This window comes from Myotis nattereri, assembly GCF_964212035.1.
Source record: "Myotis nattereri genome assembly, chromosome: 7".
NCBI classification, from domain to species: Eukaryota; Metazoa; Chordata; class Mammalia; order Chiroptera; family Vespertilionidae; genus Myotis; species Myotis nattereri.
In genome coordinates, this window is record NC_138082.1 from 56,714,914 (window position 1) to 56,739,388 (window position 24,475).

The window sequence follows — 24,475 nt, forward strand, 5'->3', positions numbered from 1 at the left end:
ACTGATGGAATTTTTGTGCTCCAGTCTTTCTCTTACAAATAGTGCTTCAGTGAATGAACAGCTCTGTTCATTTATCTTTTTATGCTTTTACTAAGATACTTTTCAGGTAGATTTCTATAAGTTAAGGTAAATCTATATGAAATCTTTCTATACAGCTTCAAATTCCCTTGGGGGTCGGGTTTGCATCATTTTGTATTTCCATTAGCAACTAAAGAGAGAGCATGTTTTCTCATGACCCCAAAGAGTGTTTTGTTAAACATTTGCAGTTTTACCAACCTGATAGATGTGAAATTGTAACTTAGTGTATATAGTTGTTTTTTCTTTTGATTTATTTAACAATTCTTTATTAAGGTATAACTCACATATAATAAAGTGTACAAATCTTAAATGTACTTCTCAATGAATTTTGACAAATATCTACACACATGTAACCAACACTTAAATAGTCCACCAGTTATTGTTATTTATATTTAAAGATGGACCATCTGGCCTAAAGTGCTTTTATGGCATTTCAAGGTGCCTGTTTAAGTTTTATTATCTTGGATCATCACAATGAAGTCCATAAGGAACCCTAGTTTCTGATTCTTTTATGAATTTATTATTTTCTCATAAATTCATCAGCATTCTGCATAAATCATCATCCACCTTAAATATTGATTTCATATGGCTCATTGCCCAGCAACATGTATTGGAATAACCTGAAAATCTCTATATTGATAAAGATACAACCTTAAAACTTCTTGCTTTTTTTAAGACTTTATTTTTCTGAATTTTTGGCTTGGGGATAGAAGCGAAGTCAATGAGTGAATTTACAAAAAAATTAGAATGTTCTGCAAGATATAGGAAGTGTCTAGTGAAAAATAGTAACTTTATTTTGATGTTTATAGTCTACTTAATTTGTCTTTCCCTGTGCCCAAAGGCAACAGTATTGATTTTTTTAACTATAAAAATGTGTCTACATCTTTCACCAATGTGTTTTAACTTTTTGTACAACATGGACCAAATATGTCAAAGAAATCTAATTTTAAAAGTTGTGTCTGCTGCAACAAACTTTAGAGACAATAGATGACAAATAGTTGGAATGAATTTAGGAGCGTGTCAGTTTTTAGAAGTACATGGTGTCACTATGTACTTTTCTGTGTGTAGATAAAATAGAGATTCTGAATGTATTCTGGTGGTGTCCTGTTATTTGAATGTACTTCTAAATTTCATGATTGTGGCACTCTTAAGACCTTCTGAAGAAAAGATGTGACTTTGACTTTGCGTTTTTTTAAAAATAATGTTTGGGTTATTTTGTTTTGTTACAGGCCTAATTTTGAATCAGTAACCAGAATAGCAGAAAGATAAACTCAAGGTTAAAGTAATCAGTGAATGACAGCTAGAAATAGCTTGCATTATAAAGTCTTTTTAGGTCTTGTCTTCTGAAGTTTTTATATTTTAAGTATTGGTCTGTTAAAGCTTTCAGGCTATTAGTAGCAGAGAAAATGTAAAATATGCATGTTTCATGAAGTTTCTGATATGAATAGCACTTTTGTAGATGTTTAAAAGTATTAATACGAAATACACAAGTTGGGAATACACATGAGTATCGGTCAGAGTCTAACCTGGAAACAGACACCACTTGAGGAGGTTTTTACTGAGCAGAGGGGGTCTTTAATTCAGGAAATGGTTACCCAGGTGATAGAGCTGAGAAGTCAAACAGGACTTTGAAACAATTTGGGATTAAAACAGCAGGAAATCATGCCATGCCTAAGTTAAAGGCAATACCACCCCAATAAATTCAATAACAAAAGCAAGACTGTACCACATCTCATGAACAGAGCTTCCCTACCCAGAGATAGTTGGAACTGTAGTAAAGCTGTCAAGAAAAGTGGGAGCAAATGGAGAAGGTGGAGCTGCTCCTAGAGACCCCTGTGAGAGTAGAGAGGTAGGAGCAGTCATCTTTTGGCTTCTCCTTTCCTCCTTCCCTTCGATCTCCCGCTGCCAGTGTCTCCCTTTGCCTGAACCCAACAGGAAGCCAGCTGATAGGAGTGTTTGGGAAGCACAGGCTACTCTGTGATGTGGAGCAGATCGGAGAAATGGCCAAGAATGGATCTTAGGGCAAACAAACCCCGGCCTGACAGAACTTGTCAACAGAAACCCCAGTACTAACTCTATGATACCTTTTTAAAGTCATAACATTTGGGGAAACTTTCAATTTTAAAAATATGGGTTTTAATGTATATAAATTTTTACATTTTCAAGTATCTTCAAATAATTAAAAAACTTGTTTACAAAGTCATGGAAGATTAAAATTGCATGTTCAAGGTCATATAGCCAGGCCTCCTAACAATTTATCCAATGACTTTTTTCATCCTTTGCTGAAGGATCAGATAAAAACCAATTCAGACACCGCGGTTCTGTGTGATTCTCATGTTTATGAGCTTTATGACCCTGACCAAGTCTTTTAACTTCTCTGAATAGCAGTGTTTTCTTCTGTAAAATGGGCCTAATGATGCCTGGCAGGGAAGGTATGTCAGAAGGCGAGAAAATACATGGAAAAATTTTCTGGGACTGAATGAATTAGGTGTTATTTATTGTATGTATGAAAAATAGAACCACTTCATCATTCTTTTCATAAATGCTTTAAAAACAGTTCTTAAACTGGTCAGTATTCCAAATCATTTTCTCTTTCACTTCCATGCTTTTTGTTTAATATAATACTTATTTTCAGGTAAATTTTGTGTTAGAAGATGCACTAATAAGGTTGAAAAAGAGTTAGTATTTAATTTAGAAAATACAGATTAAGCATTTCCATTGTGGAAAACACATTTTAAGAATTTTAAATGGCTCGTTTTTATTTCTCTAAATCTAGATCAAAAAAGCAGTGCAGACTTCAAAGATATCTAAGGAACAACAACTAATAAAACAACACAGGCAGGTGTGGTGGCAGGAACACCAAAGGCTAAAGGAAGTCAGGTAAGGACTGGGGGAAATCTCAGTAAGTACACAGAGGAATTACTAAGACTTGCACTGATTTAGTTAGATGTTCTATAACCTTCCATGTTAATTAAACTATTATAACCAAAATTGAAAGTTTCAGTTTGAATGTGAGCCAAATCAAAAAATTTTATTTCCTCAATTTAATTTGGAATTCAGTGACTATATTAAAATGACTTTTGCTTTCCTTCAGAAAAAAAGATAATCTTTATCTGCTAAAGTGGTAAGTAGGGCAACCATCCCATCATATTCATTTTCTCATTGTAGGATACATAATAGGAGATATATAAATGTTTTCAATGAATAAATGAACAAATAAACTAAGGGACTATAGTTGCTCAGTGATTTCTGGATGGAGCTACATCATGACTCATTTATTCAATTTGGATTTCTGACTCTTGTTATTATTTCCAGCATCCACTTCAAGATGAATTAAAACAAAATAATGATTCTATACTTAATCTTAATTGTAATCTTTGAAAAATAAATGTCTTCCCAAAGGTTAAGACAAAAAGAGAAGGCAGATGGTTCCCTCCATTAGAGGCATTTATACTAGTTTTAAAGATAATGGTATTTGTAAAGTATGCTTTTTTAAATGTAGATTTTAGCCCTAGCTGGTTTGGCTTAGTGGATAGAGCATCGGTCTGCAGACTGAGGGGTCCCAGGTTCGATTCCGGTCAAGGGCACATGTCCGAGTTGTGGACTGGATCCCTAGTGAGGGGCATGCAGGAGGCAGCTGATCAATGATTCTCTCTCATCATTGATGTTTCTATCTCCTTCTCCCTCTCCCTTCCACTCTGAAATCAATAAAAATATGTTTAAAAATATATAAAGTATATATCATCTAGGCAAATGGTCACACAAAATCTCAAGAGGCTTTTTCTAGTAGCATCGTGGTCATGGTACCAGAGGAAAGGTCAAATAGCATTAGGAGGCACTTAAATTGGAAGATTTGGACACAAAAGTTGCCTAACATTTATTTGAACCCCTCTACCGATGTGGAGGAGGTTGTGTGGACTGCAGAGTTGCAAACTCGTGAACACCTGGGACCCAGTCTGGCTTGTCAATGATGAAAGGGCAGAGCTCTCTTCCAGAGTTACCTTTTTTTTTTTTTAAATGTTCTCATGTCCATCACAATTTGTATCTATATTTCCTAAATCATATTCTATAAAACAGAAATATTCTTCATGAGACTGTGGAGTATAATGAGTTTCATGGTCCTATATGTTATGAAAATACTTTATATTTCATACATTTTTGGAGAACCTCAATGCACTTTAGCATAATCAGGTTTCTGGGAAATCCTGCACTATAGAAATGTGTCCGATTTTGTTTAGTTCACCATTTTCATTTTTTCTAGCTAGCATCCCATGCATTACTGTTCTATGGACCACAATTTAGGAAGTGCAGACTGCATTCACGAGCTAGTCCCGGATTCTTGTAGCTCTTGAGGGCATAAAAAATGCTTCTGGATTCTGTTGGGCACTCAGGACAAGCAGAGAAATGGGCTGGTCTTGTTGGATGGGTCAAGATTATTAGTCTATGAAGCCAGGATGGAGCTCACTAGAATTGTACATGCAAAGTAGCAGGTTGATCAAAGCCACTTCTGTTGGTTTGGATGATCTATTACGGCTTTCTAGGTGGTGAAAATATAAGGGAACTAAGCTAGATGGTTCATAAGTACTATGTTTTTGTTCAAACGAATCCATTATGAAATAATTTCTGGTTTTACTACACTACTCTGCACCCATCATTCATTTAATAGTTTCAAATGTGTTCTTAAAGGTACTTCTGGCAAAAATTACACACTGGGAAAAAACATAGTGCATTGTCATCTACACTAGTACCCCTTCTTTATACATACAAACAAAACTCCTGGCCCATGTAAGTGAATAGGTTTAGAAGAAGATGGCACATATATAACATGGAATACTGTGCAGCCATTTAAATAAATGATAACCATGATAATTATTTTAAAATATCTTTAAAATATTCAAAAAACATCAATATAAAATGGTAAATATGCCATAATTACAACCATTTAAAATACATATACATGTAGGTAACAGTTAGAAACTTATAAGCAAAATTTAAAAAATTGTTGTATTAAAGTGTTGTAATTGTTCCTATTTTTAATTTTATGCCATTTTTAATATTGCATTTTTATAATCATAATAAATCAAATATTTTCTATTATTTCATTAAATCTGCCATAAACAAAGAATAAACTATAATATTTCTGAATGTCCATTTAGAGCAGGTTATGCTTTTATTCTAAAAGTGACTATATTTATTTTTTGTTTGTTTTTAATTCTCACCAGAGGATATTTTTTCCATTGATTTTTAAAGAGAGTGAAAGAGAGGGAGGAGCGGGGTAGAGAGAGAGAGAGAGAGAGAGAGAGAGGGAGACACTCATATGAGACACATCAACTGGTTGCCTCTCACTCCTAAAGGGGCTGGGGATTGAACCCACAACCAACGTACATGCCCTTGACTGGGCCGATGCTCTAACCACTGCTCAGGGCTAAAAATGACTATATTTAAATAATATGTAACCAACCAGGGCTAAAAATGACTGTATTTAAATAATATGTAAAAGGTCATTAAGATTTATTCCTTTTACTACTGTATAAAAACCAAATATACTTTTACCCTTATTTCCTTAGTTCAGGAATTCATTTTCTCTTAACATTTAAAATAACCTCCTTGTTGGTTCAGATTCACCTTGTCCCCTCCTGTTCATTTTCCATTTCTATTGATCACCCCTCTTTCCAGTCTGTCCTGCATCTTGCTGCCTTGGGAATCTTTCTGAAACACAGATCTGCTGAGCAGGGGAGGTCAGCTTAATATCCCTCAATGGCTTCCCAATGCCCCAAGCTCTCTCTAAAGAAGTGATGCTAGGGCATGTCACCAGCTCACCTTGGCTTTCGCTGTTACTTCTCCCCAGAGCGTTCACTTATGCTTCTTTTCCTTGCAAAACATTTGGTCTTGTCTAAAACGTCCAGAGATATTTGGTCCACGTCTTGATATTTGGGCCTGTCCAAAACATGCATAGTTAATGTAAATTCTGCTCTTCTGCAAGATTCCAACCTGAAACCATCCAGCTAACCCCATTTGCCATTACCAGCTAGGCTACTGAGGCAAGAAGGGTACTATTACTGGCAATACAGCCACAACCCTATTGGACCAATAAAACATGATAGTACTTTTTAATGTATTGTTCCTGTAAGCCAAGAGTAGAAATAAGCATTATGGGTTATCTGAATCCAGCATTTCCTAAGCATGGGCATTTTTGACAGAACCAAGGACCATTTGGCACGGAACAAATATACTCATGGATGTTTTAGACAGGACCAAATTTCAAGGACCTAAGCCATAGATCAAAGTCTCCATGGATGTTTTGGTCAGGATGAACTATCCAAGACCTTTTGGTATGGGCCAAATGTCTCAGTGGACATTTTGGAGAGACCAAATGTTCACTGGTAGTGTCAGGCAAGTACCAAATCCATGTTAGGAATTTAGTATGTGATCAGAATAAACAAACTGGTGAATAAAACCACATTAGGTTAAATTTCTACTACTATTTTTTAAACCCGTATTTTTTAAACCCAAATAATGTCTATTTCAGGTCTAAAGTGGAATCTGAAATAAAATTTTTTTTCAAAGAAGAGAACATTGGAAGTGAATGTCTTTCTGACCTTAAGAATTTTGGTGAGTTTTTTTTTTTTTTAATCCTATATTTAAAGGGGTGTTTTGAAGATGAAAGTGGACCACTCACTTCATGTTCTTTTATTAACTGCTGTTTGTTTTTTTCTAAAATAATCCAAAAATAAATCTGCACTCTAAGAACCTGTTCTTAAAAAGTTAAAATAATGTGTTATCTTGATTTAATTTTGTTTCACTTTAGAACAAGAGTTATCTGAACAATGGTGCCTGTATCTTAAAAATGTGATAAATCCTATTCAGCAATTGATAGCAGACCTAAAATACAGACAGCATTCACACTCACACAGTGAGTTGAACTCAGTGGATGTACTGAAAGAGGTCAGTATATTACCTTTACTTTTAATAACGTAATATTTCATTTTTTGTCCCAACTAGAACCGTTTGAGATAAGGAACCAACGTGGGTGTATTTTAATAGAAGATACAGCACATTCTCTCTCTTCAGTATCTTAAACATCCTTAAATCTGTCCAAGCTTATTCATTTGGAGCCCAGAATGTTACAATGGCCTCATACCTAGTCTCCTAGCTTCATTCTTGTTCCTCCTCCCATTGCATTCTGGGACCTACCTTCAGTGCATGGGGATCAAGTCATCCCCCTGGCAAATCCCCTCAGGGCTCCTCCTGGCTCGCATCATGCCCCTCCCTGCTTCTTCAGTCTCATCTCCTACCTGAAACCCGTTTCTGCCACCCTGTCACTGGTCTGGCCTTCTTTCTATTCCTTCTCACACATACCAGGCTCCTTCCTGTCTCGGGGCCTGTGCACGGGCTACTTCCTCTGTTTCACTGAGGGTGCTTTTTGTCCTTAGGTGTTTGCCTAAATGTCCTCTCTTCTGAGTGACCTGTTCTGATAGTCCACCCTGTTTTTACATCACTTACCTCCTCCTGATACTTTCGTAGCTATTTTTTATTAGTTTATTGAGAATCTCCCCTGACTACAGCATAAACTCTGTGATCATAGTTGCACTAGACATTGGCTTTTAGGTGATTTTTCTCACTCTATTTTTCAGTTGTCTGTAGTGTTATATTGCTTTCATAAATAATAATTTATAAAAATATATTAAAAATCCCACGTCCAGTTGAGGGTTGGAGGCAAGGGATGCAAGGGAAGGAAAGGCTGATTGGAACAGACAATCTGGTAAGCTCTCTGCCTTACCACAAACAAAATCAAAATGTGCGTGCAGAGGCTAGGACCCCACTATACTTCCCAGCCCAGTTTTGAGTTATGTGTCTGGAAACTCCTCTGATAAGCTCGCCCGGCTATGGCATCACTTGAACCCTCTCCACCAGGTCCTCAAAGGCACATTCTCTTATTTAATTTATCATCGCTTACTGGCTTTTGAGATTAATTCATGTGAATTTAAATATACATATTGAATGAATCACAAGAATTTACATACTACTTGTTCTAAATGTTCCAATAGGTTGACTCTGTGAAGAAACAATTAAAAACTGTCTTTGAAAGACTTAGCCTGGAGCAACAGAATTTAGAAAATAATCTTTCAGACTGGAGTATTAAAGTAAGTGTGAAGCAGACAGTAATTTGTTTATCAATTTGTCATTGGTGTTAAATAAAACAATCATGTAATTTATTTTTCAGATACTAGATCATTATTCAGAAGAAAGGAGGAACCTGCTTAGTGAACTGCCAATGGAATTAGACGCTTTGGAATGCCCATACCCTGATTTGAAATCTTCGATTTTTAATGAGTTCTGTAACTTTACAGAGAAATATCAAAAGAAACTTCAAGATTTTGATCTGCAGTTAGAAGACATAAATAGGTAATAACATAAAACTGCTTGAATTATGTAGATTTTTGCTACTACATTTTTATTTTTGTGGGAGATTACTATACTTCTGATTTACCATTTTCATAGGTACTACTATGAAATGGAATGTATGTGATTGGAATACAGTCAATTGATAAATATTTAGATTGAATATTGTTGAATGGAAAGGGTTTTTTTCCCCCTCTCCAAAATGATTTCTCTGAAATAGTGGTTTTAAAGGTTTTTATAAGGTTGAAACATGATGAAAATAGCCTTCTCACTGAGCTCTCTACTACCCAGGTAAGAAATAGTTTTTTTTAAACATGAAATTTTTGTAACTATGGATTTTCATTTCAAGATGTGAAGCACTTCTTCAGTGGAGATTTACAGATCAGTAGTAACAATTGGTTGCAAGGAAAAAATGTAGTTATGGAATTATGATCATATGGATTATTTGTAATCCACTGTGATTTTGTCTTATGGTGAATATAAGTATATTTTGTAAATTTTAAAAAACATGCTAATTTTTTTTTTTTTTTAGAAAGTGTACTTTTGGTTGTAATCCTCTCCTGAATGACAAATATACTGTTAAGTGATTTAAAATTCAGTTGTGGCAGGGTCAACTTCTCTAGTGTAAATTCTATATTAAAATTCATTTCATGAGCAAACTCAGAAATGCCATGTGGCTCAGATCAATAGTTTACCTCATGTAATGTTTGGCATATGAAGTTTCTGGGGAATGTTTTGTATGGAAATATGCTTTTTATTCTATTACATTGACCTAAAAAAATTTCCCCAAAGAATATGTATTTAAAAAGAAAGAAAACTATTGCAGAGATACATTTATAGTGTCCTTTTACTAAGGGCTTATTAAGGGCTGTTACTTTGAAACAGAAGAAAATAAATATGACAATTATTTGTATTTCTTACCTTTCTTAATGAATTGTTTGTAAATGAAATGCCTCTATATGAAATTACTAGTGTTAAGAAATGAATAACAATAAGGAAAACCTTAAATCCTATCAAGTAGAGTCATTTGTTTTAGTAGCTTCTTGATCCACAGTCTCCAGTTACTACTACTAGTCTCTGCACACTCGGTGAGGCAGTCCTAGGTGACATCTGAGTCTTTCCTGACCTAATCTTCTTTCTTACATCTCTATGGTGATGGTCTCATCTTCTTGCCTAACAAACATGCTTTAATTTCCTAAGAGCTTCATCTCTCCCACCTCTCTGCCTTCCATTTTTCCTTTCCATATTGTAATAAAGCTGAGGGGAAAAAATGAATAGTATATCATTTATATGTGTTGATTAATTGATGAATTAATTGAAAATCAGTCACAGTGATGTATTAACTCAACCATGCACTTAATTTAAGTCTCTAATTGTAAAATAAACATCCTTTCTCCCTTCCCTATCCCATCCTTATTAAAGAGATTTTTGAACTCAACAAGAAGAAAGGAGTTTGTGTGTGTGTGTGTGTGTGTGTGTGTGTGTGTGTCTATTTTGTGACAGATGCATTACTGTCAGGCTGATTCGGGCTGTGAGGAAGGTAAATCTGACTGTCCTTTTTTAAAAAAATTTTAAATTGATTTCAGAGAGGAAGGGAGAGGGAGAGATAGAAACATCAATGATGAGAGAGAATCATTGATTGGCTGCCTCCTATAGGCCCCTTGCTGGGGATCAAGCCTGCAACCTGGGCATGTGCCCTGACTGAGAATCAAAGCGTGACTTCCTGGTTCATAGGTTGACACTCAACCACCAGCCAGGCTGACTCTGTCCTTTTAAAGTGAGTTGATTGCCCCATGACCTTTCCTTACACATGGCATTTTGTCCCCTTAGCACAGGTAACTGAGATGGTGGTGTCTCTCAGATAGCAGCTCCTAAACATGGAGGAGTTTGCCTTCGCAGCCTGTAATGCCTGCCTCCTGCTAAGATCTACCCCTCACAGCTCACTTTCCTACCTTCCTTTTAATCTGACCTTTTCCTTCATACAACCCTGAGCACTCAGAAAAAGATGAGATTCACAGCTTCATTGATGTTACTGGAGATTAAGTAGAAAATAAGATGAATGTACATCACATGCTAAGGGAAGAAATAAGGATTAGAAGACAGAAAAGGGGTAGGGAGGATGTTCTAAAAAGGGATATTAAATGGCTAGACTATGGTCCCTTGAAGACAAAGTAATTTATTAACAACATTTGTATGCTTAGCGCCTAGCATATCTGGGCACATCATCGCTGCAAAATAAATGATTGTTCAACTGAGTTGAATTAAATATGCAAACAATGAAGGTGAGCATGGCAAGGCATGTTATGGGGCCAGTAGGAATCTAGTTTGGAGGAATACAGGTTCATGAATCCTTGTTTAACAGTGTGCTTCCCACATATAATTATACAGAACAAAGTTTATAAAATTAATGATGTTTTACTTCATGAATATTTATTGGGTAATCCTTAACATACCAGTGATCTCTGCTAAGCTCCTTACTCAGGTGTTCCATAGGCAGACTAGATAGGATATGGCTTCGCCTTTAAGAGGGCTTGGGATATTTAGAGGAAGCAATATATTGACATGTGTCCTAATCAAATACATATTACATGCTCTAAGAGACTATTTTATAATATGCTGGCTGTGAATGATGAAATAAAACTGAATGATGTTTCAGGCATAGCTTCATTGAGGAGAAAGAGAGTAAATGGGCTATTTTGAATAAGTACAGAGGTCATGGGCATCAACAGTCTGACTGGTGGGCAGTAAGGTGAGCAAAATAATATTCTAACCAGCACAATGAGTTATATGTTCAACTGTTATATTAGTTTGCCCAGTATCTGTCATAATTTTGATGTGGCCATTTCCCCTTTGGATTCCAGTTATTTGGCTTTGTAAGGATACACATACATTGTGTCCATGTACGTACACACCTACATAAGTGAGTTTGCGCATATTTTAAATAGATGTGTGTTGTTATGATATAAGAACGTTGACATTTCTGGGGGACATTTTTTAAAATATATTTTATTGATTTTTTACAGAGAGGAGGGGAGAGGGATAGAGAGTTAGAAACATTGATGAGAAACATCGATCAGCTGCCTCTTGCACGCCGCCCCCACTGGGGATGTGCTCACAACCAAGGTACATGCCCTTGACCGGAATCGAACCTGGGACCCTTGAGTCCGCAGGCTGACCCTCTATCTGCTGATCCAAACCGTTTAGGGCTCTGGAGGACATTTTTAAGTTATAAGTTTTCATTGGGCTAATGGCAGTGGACCTCAAGGTTAATCCCAACATTTATTTTAATTCCTCCTATTTTGTAGCGGCTCACTGGTTTGGTTTGGAATGACCCTTTCGCAGACCCCAAGGTAGTCCCTGGTGGGATTGTGCACCAGTCAGTCACCACATTTCCCCGGCCTCAGCTGCTAGCTCATGGTGGTCCCCAAGTCAAGGACAAAGCTCAGAACTTTTGTTAGGTACTTGTGAGGAGTAGTGCCTTTTTTTCTTAGTGGATGGACCAAGGAAGCACATAGTTGCGATTGTCGCTGGCAGCTGCTGTGTGGATGAAGGGAAATAGCACACAAGAAGCCCAGATCATCATGGGGAAACTGAGCTGGCGCCCTGTTTGAACGGTGTGGGAAGCCACCCTCACTGTTGGATTTTCAAGGGTCATTAGTCCACATTAATGTCTAAAGCCAGTGTGAGTAGGAATGCAAGCAACTAAAATTTTATATGCTAGTTGATTTCAATATATCCATAACTCATGAAATAATCGATTAGTTTAGTGCAATTACAATTGAAGAATTGTTAAAATGTATTCTAAAATGTATTAGGAAGATTAAGGTTGTAAAATCAGCCAAAGTTTCAAAATGAAGACTAACTGAGATTGGTTGTGAAATTTGTGCAGCCAAATACAAATATATAATATCGAAATAGATTAGAAAGTTTTATATATCTGTGGAATATGTAGCAGATAAGTAGAACAAAATAGAAAGACAGAACATATCTATAATAATTTAATTTATTATGAAGGAAAAATTTCAAAACTATAGGAAAGATTGGATTACTTATAGGAGCATTAAATAACAGGAAATTGGGAAAATGAGGTTAGATCTCTTATCCCATATGACTAAAAAACTCTAGGTTTATTAAAATATGAATAAGAAAAATAATAAAATAATAAGATAAAAAACAAAACAAATATTAAGTAATCTTGGAATGGAGAAGGCCTTTTAAAGTATGCTACCTGCAGTGAAAATCATAAAGAAAAGGTTTTTTGTTTTGTGTTTTTTTTTTAAATATATTTTATTGATTTTTTACAGAGAGGAAGGGAGAGAGATAGAGAGTTAGAAACATCGATGAGAGAGAAACATCGACCAGCTGCCTCCTGCACATCCCCCACTGGGGATATGCCCGCAACCCAGGTACATGCCCTTGACCGGAATCGAACCCGGGACCCCTCAGTCCGCAGGCCGATGCTCTATCCACTGAGCCAAACCGGTCTCGGCAAGAAAAGGTTTAAATAAGTGCAATGACATAAGCATTAAAAAAAAAAATCTAGCAGGATGGTTTCTCGGGCAAGTTTTAAATCTTTAAATAATCAATAGGGACTTCCAGTTTCTGGTCCAGCAGGTAAGGAGCTTAGAGTTTGTCACTCTGCTCTAAAAACCTGAACAAGCTAAAAAATCACCAACTCTTCTTAGGTACATCAGGGTAGCAAAGTCACAGGGCAAACTGCTGCCCTCCAAATTGGAGAGACAGGCAACATGAGAGTCACATTTTACCTGAGAAGAAACCCAGGAGCAGAAACCTCCATGTGGGGACGATCTGGTGTTCAGGTTTGGACATGTTGAATTTGAGATGCTGTCAGATTTCCAAGTACAGATTTTGTAAAGACAGTCAGTTATATGAGTTACAGGTATGTTGTTTATAAAAATGAAGGAATATTCTACACATATCCATTGATTTTCTTCTTGATGAATCAGGTCCAGTATTATCCATTTTTTTCAATAAATGTTTATTAACCTTCTATGTTTACGAACCTTCATTGTGTTAAATATTCTTTTACAACCTATTTTTTATTACTTGCATGGTATTACAATATATGGTTGTACCACAAAAATTCAACCCTCTACCTGGTTTTGCAAAGTTATTTATTACATATTTTGATATTTGTTTAAAAACCTTGACACAAATAACTTTTTCAGAGTAATACCATGATCATTCTTTTAAGATGAATTCTTAGAAATGGAACTGATAAATCAAAAGGTGTGAAAAAGTCTAAGGCTTTTGAGAATGTTAAAAGTCATAAAGTAATTAAGTATTTTCAATTATGTATGTATTGAAATACAATGTATTAAATGTAGGTGAAACCTACAAAAGTAGGTTTAACCTAATAAAGGGTAAAGGGGGCCAAATACATGGTAAAGGAAGGAGATTTGACTGTTGATGGAGGGCACACAATGCAAGATATAGATCATATGTTAAAGAAATGTACACTTGAACCTATATGATCTTATTAACCAAGGTCTCCCCAGCAAATCAATATTTTATTTTTTTAAAAGTAGGTATAACCATATTGCTTTCTAGGAAAGTAGAAACAATTTATACTTTCACCAACAGCCTATCATTGATCCATCTTGTAGGCATGTTGATTAGGGCAGTGGATATTGCCCATCACCCATAAACAGCACCAGTGTCTTGTTAATATTCTCTTTCTCTTTTTCGATATTTACCTACCTAGCACAGCGGTGTAGCATCACTGTTCTTATGTGAAATTTTTGCCAGCAGAATTGGCAAAACGTTGAAAAAGATAAAAGATAAGATAGATAAAAGCCAGTATCAGAAGCCAGTACTCAAGAGACAGTGATTGGCCTTACATAATTTTATTTAAAAAATATTTGATTAAACAAATAGTTACATGTTTGATTGTTGCTTGATGAATATAAGATAGAAGAAGAGGGAAAAGAGCATAATAAATAACTGACATTGCTTACTTGATGAACTCAGAACAAGTTAGAACATTGGAGCCTTAATTACCAGGTGGCGTTTTTCTCTGAGAATGTAGTCTCAGACTTTTGGAAAGTTTCAGTTCCTGGGCATGTCCAGTCTCAGGTTCTACATTTCTGGTCTGGGCTGGTTGTGTGTCAAGGGTGGTTAACAAGGGGAAAAGTGCTGAGAAACAGAAGCATTATTATTTGAACACTAATGTGTTCACTTAATCACAGTGGCTAAATGACCCGCTCAAGCAATATTCGGGGTCACTGCAACTCCCATTTTCTCATGGTGTATTCCAACAGGGATTGTCCAACCTGACCTTGGAATTTATATTCGTTGGGGAAGGGGGAGGAAATAATTGTAGGTTAAGATCTTATTTTTGTCATGTATATTTAGTAGCTTTCTCTTAAAATAAACACATCATTGAAAACAATTACTTTATGACTTTTGAATGAAAGCCACATTTTGTGATTGTTTAAATTACTTTGGTTTATTGTGGGAATTCTCTTGGCTATGGTGGAATGCATTTTATCAAGGGAAAACAATGGGACCATTTTCTAGGGTTTACTCAAAATTGGTCTTAAAGTTTGCCTTTGCTTAATTAATAACTCAGCCTGTGTATTATCTGTATGTTATGTTTGTTTAAATGTATTTGTGAAAAGTGTAAGAATAGTGGCTATAAATGTCTAGGTAAACAGACTTTTTTTTAAAAGTATATCTTATTGATTTTTTACAGAGAGGAAGGGAGAGGAATAGAGAGTTAGAAACATCGATGAGAGGAAACATTGATCAGTTGCCTCCTGCACACCTCCTAATGGGGATGTGCCCGCAACCAAGGTACATGCCCTTGACCGGAATCGAACCTGGGACCCTTGAGTCCGCAGGCCGATGTTCTATCCACTGAGCTAAACCGGTTAGGGCAACAGTCTATTTTGTGAGTATCACTGCAGCCCACAACTGCCTTCTTGATATAATCAGTTCAGCCAGGAACTACACAGTATAATGATGCATGAAGCTACACTGCTAATACTTTGCGAGACTAGAAAATCTGGGTTTTACAAAATCAAGGAGTGAGAATCATTGATGAGAAGTTTCTGTTCTTCCCTGGGTGTGAAATCAGATTAATCTTGAGTAAATCATATTGGAGAAAATGGAAACATAGCAGCTTGACAGATTTGTGTCCAAGACAATTGACATACTATTTTTTAACCTGGATAATACAAATAGAACTTGTTATTAAAATAATAAAATATGTGTAGCTCTAAGCAAAGAGAAGATTAAAATTTCTATGGACACGATAGCCGAATTGTGACATAGGGGAATTATAACACCTATTTATACTTCAAATCAATTGTTCATAACAAGTTTTTCCTACTCCTTATATTTTGAAGATCAACTGTGGGTAAATATAATACTTTGAGGAAATCCCATTTTTAAAACTGAGACTATGGAGAACCAGTAATGTAAGAAATTATAATCACCATGCTCACAGGCTTATGTTTATTTGCCATATTAGTGCCTATAAAGGAACATAAAATTGAACATTGTTAATGTCTAAACAAATAACAAACTCAGAAAGAGTTCCATCACTCTTCTAATTCATCCTTTTAATTTCTTAATGAGTACTGGTCGGTGTGAGGTGATATTGTAGAGTCTTTAGTGGTAATTAAAACTTTAGAAGCCCTCATGATGGTTAATTAAGTGTTTCCTCATGATATTCCAAAGAAGTAGACCAGTTTTATCATTCTTGCTTTTGAACCTGGAAAACTGAATCATAATGTCTATATAAAGTAATTTTATTCAGTTCAACTTTATTGCAATTTAAAATGTTCTTATGCTCTAAAAATGAAAAATAAAATGGGGTAACATGGAGGCAGATTTTGGCTCAACAGAAAGATTTAAAGAGTAATGAGAGCAAATAATGTGTTTATAGATTATCTTGTCTTTACTGATTCTGTTCATTTGAGTTTGAGTTGTTTTTTGTTTAGTTTATTTTTTCCTAAAAATGACTATTGGTGTTGAACACCTGTCTGTTTCCAATGAGCTGAGGAGAGTTACTGTAGATGCTGGTCTTTGGCCACCTTGGGTTTGCATCTCTTTAATCTCTATATCTTTCATTATCTTTTCCTTCCAAAGTAAATATTAGGATGCTACATTCAAAAACTAATTTCTCTTTCCTTCACTTACCTATCAAATAGGATATCTTTAGCTGTAAGTAAGAGAATCCGCAACTTTAGCAATTAGGTGATTTCTTATATTATTTCACATGAACTGCAGAGGTAGAGAAGTCAAGTGCAGTGAGGTTTGGTTTTCTGCATTCCCTTGCCCTGTCTTCCTGCAGGTTAGAGATTTCCTACCAGACAGCTGTTGCTCCATACCACAACACTCAGGAGCAGAAAGGGGCCTTTTCTTTCTTGTGATGTGTCTTAAGAGCTAGAAAACCTTTCCCCCAGAAGACTTTTCACACTTCATTGGCCAGAACTGGGTCTTTTGTCCATGCTTATCCCAAACACTGGCCAGAGGACTAGGAAGCTCGTGAATGAACATTTGTGAATGTCTTTAGATTAATCAAGATTCACTCGGAGGGCTGGAGAAATCTCACCTCCCCTGCAGTGGGCAGAGGAGGAGGGGAGGGCTATGGAAGAGGGCTATGGAAAAAGGTAGGTCTTGAATAAAATCAGGATTCTCATGGACAAGAGCAGGAGTAAGGGCAATATCTTCTACAATTACCTTTTCTTTACACTTTTTATGATGAATATAATTATTTTAATACCTGGCATATGGGGTAGTCGAGTCATTACTTTTTACTTTTAATAGTCTGTTTTATCTTGATCATATTTTCTCAAACTTCCACTAGTAACTATATTGCCTCTTAAAATTAGTGGTGGATGAATGTAGAAAAAAAGGATGGGTTAGGAGTCTTGCCATCATCCCCAAAGTATACATTCCACCTCCAAAAAATACACATTCTAAGCAAAAATTGAGCTTTCTATGCAAAATATTTTTTAAAATTATAAGTAAAAACAACAGGCTTGCTACGAAAATAAAAGCTGCAGCTTCCAAACAATTACTTAGCCTTCTCTTCTGAACAGATTCTCATCCCTAACCTGCCTATAAGAAATTCTGGAGCCATCACTTTTAGAGCTCGGCCATATTTTCACTTTCCTGTCACCCCTCAGAAGAATGTGGTCCAAGGTCTGGTGGGCCACTCTGCTATTGCTGATTCTTCAATTCAGTGAATTTCGACCATACTTCTGTGAGCCCACTTTCTTCTAGCTGTCAGCTCCCACCTGCATGGCCAGACTGGGCAGAACCTAGGGACCCTGGAGGCAAGAACTGCTAAGTGGGCATGGATCCCCTGGGGAGAAAATGTACACACCAAAGAAAGCCCAAGATGCAGGTTCTGTTGGTCAGAAATGAGTCCGAGGCCAGAGAGCTCCTTGTATATCAGGCTGAAAAGAAAAGATAGATTTGTCCTTGGACAACAGACCTGTGTTCGGGTGGTGGGTGGGAAGACAGTTTCAGGAACCGGGCTAATTAGAATTGGTGTTTGGATGGGTCGAATCTGGAAAGACAATGTTAAAAAGTGAAGTTCTCTTTTCCAGAGGGTCAGACCCAATGCAGCGAGACAAGCGGATGGTGTGAGCGCTCTCTTTCATCCACATCCACCCACAGGGGCCACTGCAAGCATGCTTCTTAGTGGAGGAGCGTTAGGTGTCCCCTGGCAGTGTCACACTGGAAGAGATTCTCTTTAGGCCAGGTTTACCGTGGCCATTTCCCACTCTCCAGGCAGCCCTCATTTGCTGAGCACTGCAGCAGCAAGCTTCAGGAAGCGCTAATTACCTTTTTGGCTGGAAAACGCCCTTCACTGAGAAAATGTAAAACAACTTTCAACCAGTTTGTAAACACAGTGTTTCGTTTCATAGACTTCTTTTTGTTGTTCAAGTACCTATCACCCCTATGAATTTTATTTGCCACTGTTGGCTGTCCCCCCACCCCCCACCCCAACACACACACACACACACACACAAAGTATTTTGATGACATGACACCAGACTCCAGGGAAATGGTTCAAATATGACTACTAAGAGAACTGGTAGCTAACTTAATTGTAAGTCAGTTTTGGATTTTCGGAATGATTCAAATAGGTAGAAATAGGAAGAAAACCAGCCTCGGTCTGGTTGAATTCTTACAGCCCAGTAGTCCTCCTTTTCTAAATTATCTGTTTTATCTCATATCCTGGGAAATCATGATAAAATGCGATCAGTGGACTTCAGTGTTTGGGGGCAGGAGATGGTGGGTGGGATTGAGGGGTAAATATCTCATATGTCCTCAGGCTAAAATTCCCTGAAGTGTTGGAAGTGCCCAATAAACCTGGAAACTGTAGAATTTTAGGGTGCTATTTTAAAGATAACAATTACAAAACAACTTAAATTAGAAAATTTGGGTGGACAAAAAGAATAGAAATTGCAGAGGCCTGCCAAAGATCTTTTGTCTAAAGATATTTTAAAACTTGCAAAAGCGTAGGATAATTGTAAAGTCATCTTTAAAATTTTTTTTTTTAAATGACAGTCATTTTTCCCTAATTCAGAAAGGGGTTAAGTGATCAGAATAGTCTTCAATCTGTGTAATTTAGCTCATTCTTTCATCATCATCACCAGCAAAGCAGTTAAATTAAACAAGAATTTCGGAAGATAAAAGCTAACCTTTGTTATTTTATAAAGCTAAGCTAGTCTGTATAGATTTTTCTGAACAATGGAAAGCTAAAGGTTGGATTAGGAAAGGTAAATGTCCAGATTTGAATTTAGAAATGCAGATATACTAAATTTGATTTTGTTTTAGAGGTTACCTAAGAAATGACTACTTTGTTATTGTGAAGAGGCTATTATGTTTGAATTTTACCATCCAGAAGACTCAGTCCTTACGCGGTGGTGGGGGTTTTCTCCCTCACAAGCAGAATCCTAATGGAGATGCACGACTGTGCCATTAGTATTGCTGATGGGAATATTTGCCTCAAGATTTAAGCCTGCGGCTGTGGAAACTGCTATGAATACTCTAAAAATAATAATGTAGTGAGTATTTATGTATGGTTTCTTTTCAGATGTTTTTTTAATTCTACATATACTGGAAAATGACTTACAATCTGTGTAATTGTGGTAATTGGGAAAAGCTGTTGAGATGAGGTTTCTAAAATCAATAAGAAGAGCAAAATAAATGTGATCATTGTTCCTGACATATTTGGTTTTAATGTTATATTATCATTTCATACATTGAAGGGGTTTTAATGTTGTCACTAAAATGGCACCTAAATAATTCACGCAATGTATAAAAATGCAGTGAGCACCACACGTTCTCCTGTTGCTATATTTATTTATGGCAACGTACACTGCTTAATGTGTGCTTTTATTTGAAAAGCATTTTTATAAATGTTTGCTATTTGCACTTTCTCTTTGAGAGAAATCTTGCGCCGCCGTTCAGTATGAGAGACCGTCAACGCAATTAGCTTAGAAGTACTTCATTTACCAAAGAATTGAAACTATTTTTGAAAATGATGGGTAAGAAAGCTTGTATATTACCTTAGGTCCGGTTCATAGAAGCAATGCTGAGACAGAGATGGTAACAAGTGATTTGTTGGGCAATGCTCTCCGGAGAAGGGTAGTAAGGGAAGCAAAATAGAGGAGGGGAAAATGTCTACGCAGAGATCTCAGTGGGAATGAGCTGCAGTTTGCTCCCACAGTGAAGCTCTGCAGCACAAAAGGTATCACATAGCTGGTCCCATCTTGGGGTAAGTAGGCGGGGCTTCTGCGGCCCTCCATCAGATAATCAGTCATCAGTTGCGGTTAGCTCTTGTGTAAGAGAGCAGCCTTCTGCATGAGTCAGCTCCCAGTTGGTTCAGAACAATTCTCCACAGAGGAAGGTGCACCTGTGAATGATCAGCATCTTGGTAATGGGGATTCTACCTAATAAAGGTGATCTGTCATGGTTTCAAAGCATCCTTTATACAGATGAATGACAATGTAAAAGAACAAAAAAAATTACTGAACTTAGACTCTGCCACTTCCTCCTCCCCAGTACACATTTCCAAAGGCACCCACCCACATTTGTAATCAAATAAAGGTAGACATGCAAACCCTGTTAAAGTCCCTTTGCTTATGGAAACAGTTTAAAAACACGAATGAGGACATGGACTTTAGGTCTACTCATTATTGTGGCTGTGGTGTAGTAATAGAGAATTCATGTGGCTAACTCTGCTATTAAAATGCATTTATGTTATCATGAATGAAAATGAATTCTTTGAGAGAGCACCAGAGATATTGCCCTTGAAAACTTGAGGGTGTTTTAAATGCCAAGTACACTCAGGCAAGCTTTTCTCCAGGCTCAATATCCCTATTTGAAAGCCCTTATTTTAGGAAGCCTTTGACTGTCTATACGTGCCCAACTGATTCAGACACAACAAGACACTCAAGGTGTTCAATGAATGAATTCATCTCATATTCTTTCTCTGCAACAAATTAGGCCATAGAGAAGCACTGTAGAGTATCCTGCTTTCTAGTAGAACATCTGTAACCCTCTCTCCCAATTATAGAGCTGTTAGCGATTATCTTTTTTGAGAAATATTTTTTCGTTCTTTTTGCTTACCAGAATAATGAAATGCTTTACAGATACTAGGTAAACTTGTGTGAATACAGTGGAATCCCCATTAGCATCACTAGTTTAAAGAGTTTTTTATTGTTTTAAATTGTCAAATATTTTTCAAGGGCAGAGAAGACGTATGAACATTTTTTTGAATTATACAGTTAACTTTAAAGTAGAAGACCATTGATATAGTAGAAATAAACAATAGCAAGTCTTCATCATGGATCAAGGAAATACTTGTTGCTAATAATATTCCCTCTGATTGCATCTGTATTTGATTATTCCAATTTATTAAACAGGAATAATAATATGCAAATAATCACAGAATAATGAGTCATTAATTCAGTTTAGAGTGCAAGCTGATACTGCAGCCTTTCAATCCACGTAGGGCTTTGCTAATGCAGTTGACTGTTGAAACAACAGGGGCTTGAACTGCATGGGTCCACTTATATGAGGATTTTTCCCCAGTAAATACAGACAATTCTTCCAATCTGCGGTTTTGTATCTGTAGATTCAAACAACCCCAACAGTGTTTTCACATTCCCAACTGCGGTTTCCCAACTGCACATTTCCAGCAGTCAGATCGAAAATACTGTTTTGGATCCCTGGTTGATTTAATTTGCCAATGCCAAAAGCTGACTGTAGAATCAAAGGTTATAGCTGGATTTTCATCTGCACCAGGTAGATGCCCTGTGTTGTTCAAGGGTTAACTGTACTCTACATAGGAGCACAAATCAGGTCTGTGGCTAAGAGTATTCTCAAGTGAGAAAGGCATTTTGGAGCTCGGTGGACATGTTATTGGTAAGATGACTTGAAGGGATCCTCTTTACAAATGAGTGCTTTAATGATCTGAAATGTAATGTTATTGGTTATCTTTTCATAACCAATGTCTACTCTTACCCCAGAAAGCGAGATGTTGAGAAGGTAAAGTAAAAGATAATTTTAGGCTTGCTTTTAAAGTCAAACCTGAAATGAAGTGCATTCCTCAGGCCTTAGTTTCCTGCATCTAATTGTTCATTTAACTGTCTACATTTGTATTTTCCTCCAGTCTAGAAATAGGAACTTTGTTGAATAAGCAAAATTCCGTTTTAATCTGTATGTTTAATAATTTATTTCCCAAGGTTTTAAAAATTTCATTTACTAGTCATATTTTAAAAATAAAGGCAAGGTAGAATAAATATTTTAACAATACTATGTCTCATTGTCAAACTTCTTCAAATTATGCTTGGAACTCATGGCAAGACCAAATAAAGGATTGAAAGGACCAATTGTAGTAGAATTTCGAACCTTTTCAATAGCAGATATTTAGTTTGGCTAATGTATTAAAGAAACAAAAGGCTTCATTTTAGGTAATTACTATTACTTGCTAATAGCTTAAATAGTTTGAGGTTCCTCAAACTCCATGATTGCTTAACAACATGTTGTAATATTTTTGTTGCTTCCAGAAACTTCCAATTAAGTGAAGAAGAACACTGGATATACCAGGCTGTTTTGGATCAGTATCCTGGAGATCTCTGTGGCAGAAGAACTCTGTATCTGGACATGTTACAACGATATTTTCCTCACAAATCTAGGCATGCTTTGGTGAGTACTGGCAAGTTGTTTTCATGGTCCATAATTGTTAAGTAATACATATATATATATATATATATATATATATATATATATTAAATGGTGATCCAAAATTTAGTTATTCCTACAGTCTAGAACAGTGATGGTGAACCTATGACACGCGTGTCAGAGGTGACATGCGAACTCATTTTTTTGGTTGATTTTTCTTTGTTAAATGTCATTTAAATATATAAAATAAATATCAAAAATATAAATCTTTGTTTTACTATGGTTGCAAATATCAAAAAATTTCTATATGTGACACGGCACCAGAGTTAAGTTAGGGTTTTTCAAAATGCTGACACGCCGAGCTCAAAAGGTTCTCCATTACTGGTCTAGAAAATAATAATCTTCTAGGTTGAAGTCTCATATTTCAAGTCTGTGTGGCCCATAAGAAGGTGGGTGACCCCCCCTGGCAACATTTGCTCTTCTGTGCTCACTTGCCCCAGAGATCTTCACTGTGGCTCCCTGGTTGCTCTGCTAGTATTGGACTTCCAGGTGTGTATACATTCACCTGCCCGCCATCAGAGGTTATTTCATCTTTGGGTCTTGCTGGAAAGTGGAATGCCTGCTCCTGCTCCTTGGTCCACAGAGTTGCCACTCCTCAGTCCTTCTAGTCATGGGGAAGCCAACACTCACCTTGCGGGCTGGTTCTTATCTATACCGTCCCCACCACCATAACTCTCTTTGATCCCTCTACATGGCTCTGACACACAAATGCCTCAAATTCATAGCCATGCCTGAAATTTCCCTGAGAAGGGCCTGGAAATTATTGTTTCATTTTCTAGTTGACAAGACAAGAACACAAAAGTTAGCTTGTCACCAATTAATTTCATAAAACTCACCTTAAAATACTAGTATTTATGTAAACAAGTATGCATAGACTCTTAACTTTTAAATGGGCCAGCCTATAAAATATTATCACATAATCTGCATTTTTGTAAGTGTTTTAAATTCAGCAAGTAAGAACAATACTAACATGTATATAGAGTTTACCTTATGTTGGGCATGTGTATAGTAAACTCCTGTAACACACATAACAGTTGATAAGAGAAGTACCATTATTATACTTATTTTACAGATGAAGAAATTGAAGCAAAGGCCACACAGCTAGTATGATCATCATCTATCCTCTCCCCCACCCTCCCATAATTATTTGTTTTAATTTTGAGCTATAAATAGCAGATACCTGTTATTAAAAAAACATTAGCCCTGGCCAGTGTGGCTCAGTTGGTTGGAGCATTGTCTTGTACACCGAAAATTCATGGGTTTGATTCCCAGTCATGGCACATACCTAGGTTGTGGGTTCAATCCAGTTGGACTGTGTATGAGAGGCAAATGGTTGATATTTCTCTCTCTCTAGCTCTCCCTCTCTCTCGCCCTCTCTCTGAAAAAAGACACACAACACACCACATTAAAAAAACATGTTATATAATAAATAATTCACTCTAGAATTTTTAAAAAGTCTTAATTTATTAAATTAGATCTTTCTTTTTATCCCGTCAAATCTAGTTGCTTCTGTGACCAGCTGTCATTTTTATCTTTGTAGACTTTTTATATTTGCCTACTATTTACATAATAGATTTTTACATTTACTTCTTACATTGGGCTGATTAGTATGCATTTCTGCATGGTGCATGCTTCCTTTCTTAATGTTTGACAGGTTTTAAGTGTATTTTGGCTTTGGGGAACAAAGCTAAAAAGTTTACAGAACAGATTTGAGCAGTGGATGTTTGGTGTACGTGAAACCATAGCCTGTTTCATCATG

General features: G+C 36.5%; 1 protein-coding gene across 1 annotated transcript in view; it reads left to right on the top strand.

The window, feature by feature from the left end:
- Positions 1 to 24,475, top strand: part of CCDC148 (coiled-coil domain containing 148) — a 223,726-nt gene that overhangs the window by 72,696 nt on the left and 126,555 nt on the right. Inside the window, exons 4-10 of the mRNA XM_081095906.1 lie at positions 2,855 to 2,958; positions 3,173 to 3,202; positions 6,608 to 6,690; positions 6,887 to 7,023; positions 8,127 to 8,222; positions 8,303 to 8,484; positions 22,542 to 22,680. Of these exons, the coding sequence (XP_080952032.1) occupies positions 2,855 to 2,958; positions 3,173 to 3,202; positions 6,608 to 6,690; positions 6,887 to 7,023; positions 8,127 to 8,222; positions 8,303 to 8,484; positions 22,542 to 22,680 (771 nt within the window). The remainder of the gene's footprint in view (positions 1 to 2,854; positions 2,959 to 3,172; positions 3,203 to 6,607; positions 6,691 to 6,886; positions 7,024 to 8,126; positions 8,223 to 8,302; positions 8,485 to 22,541; positions 22,681 to 24,475) is intronic.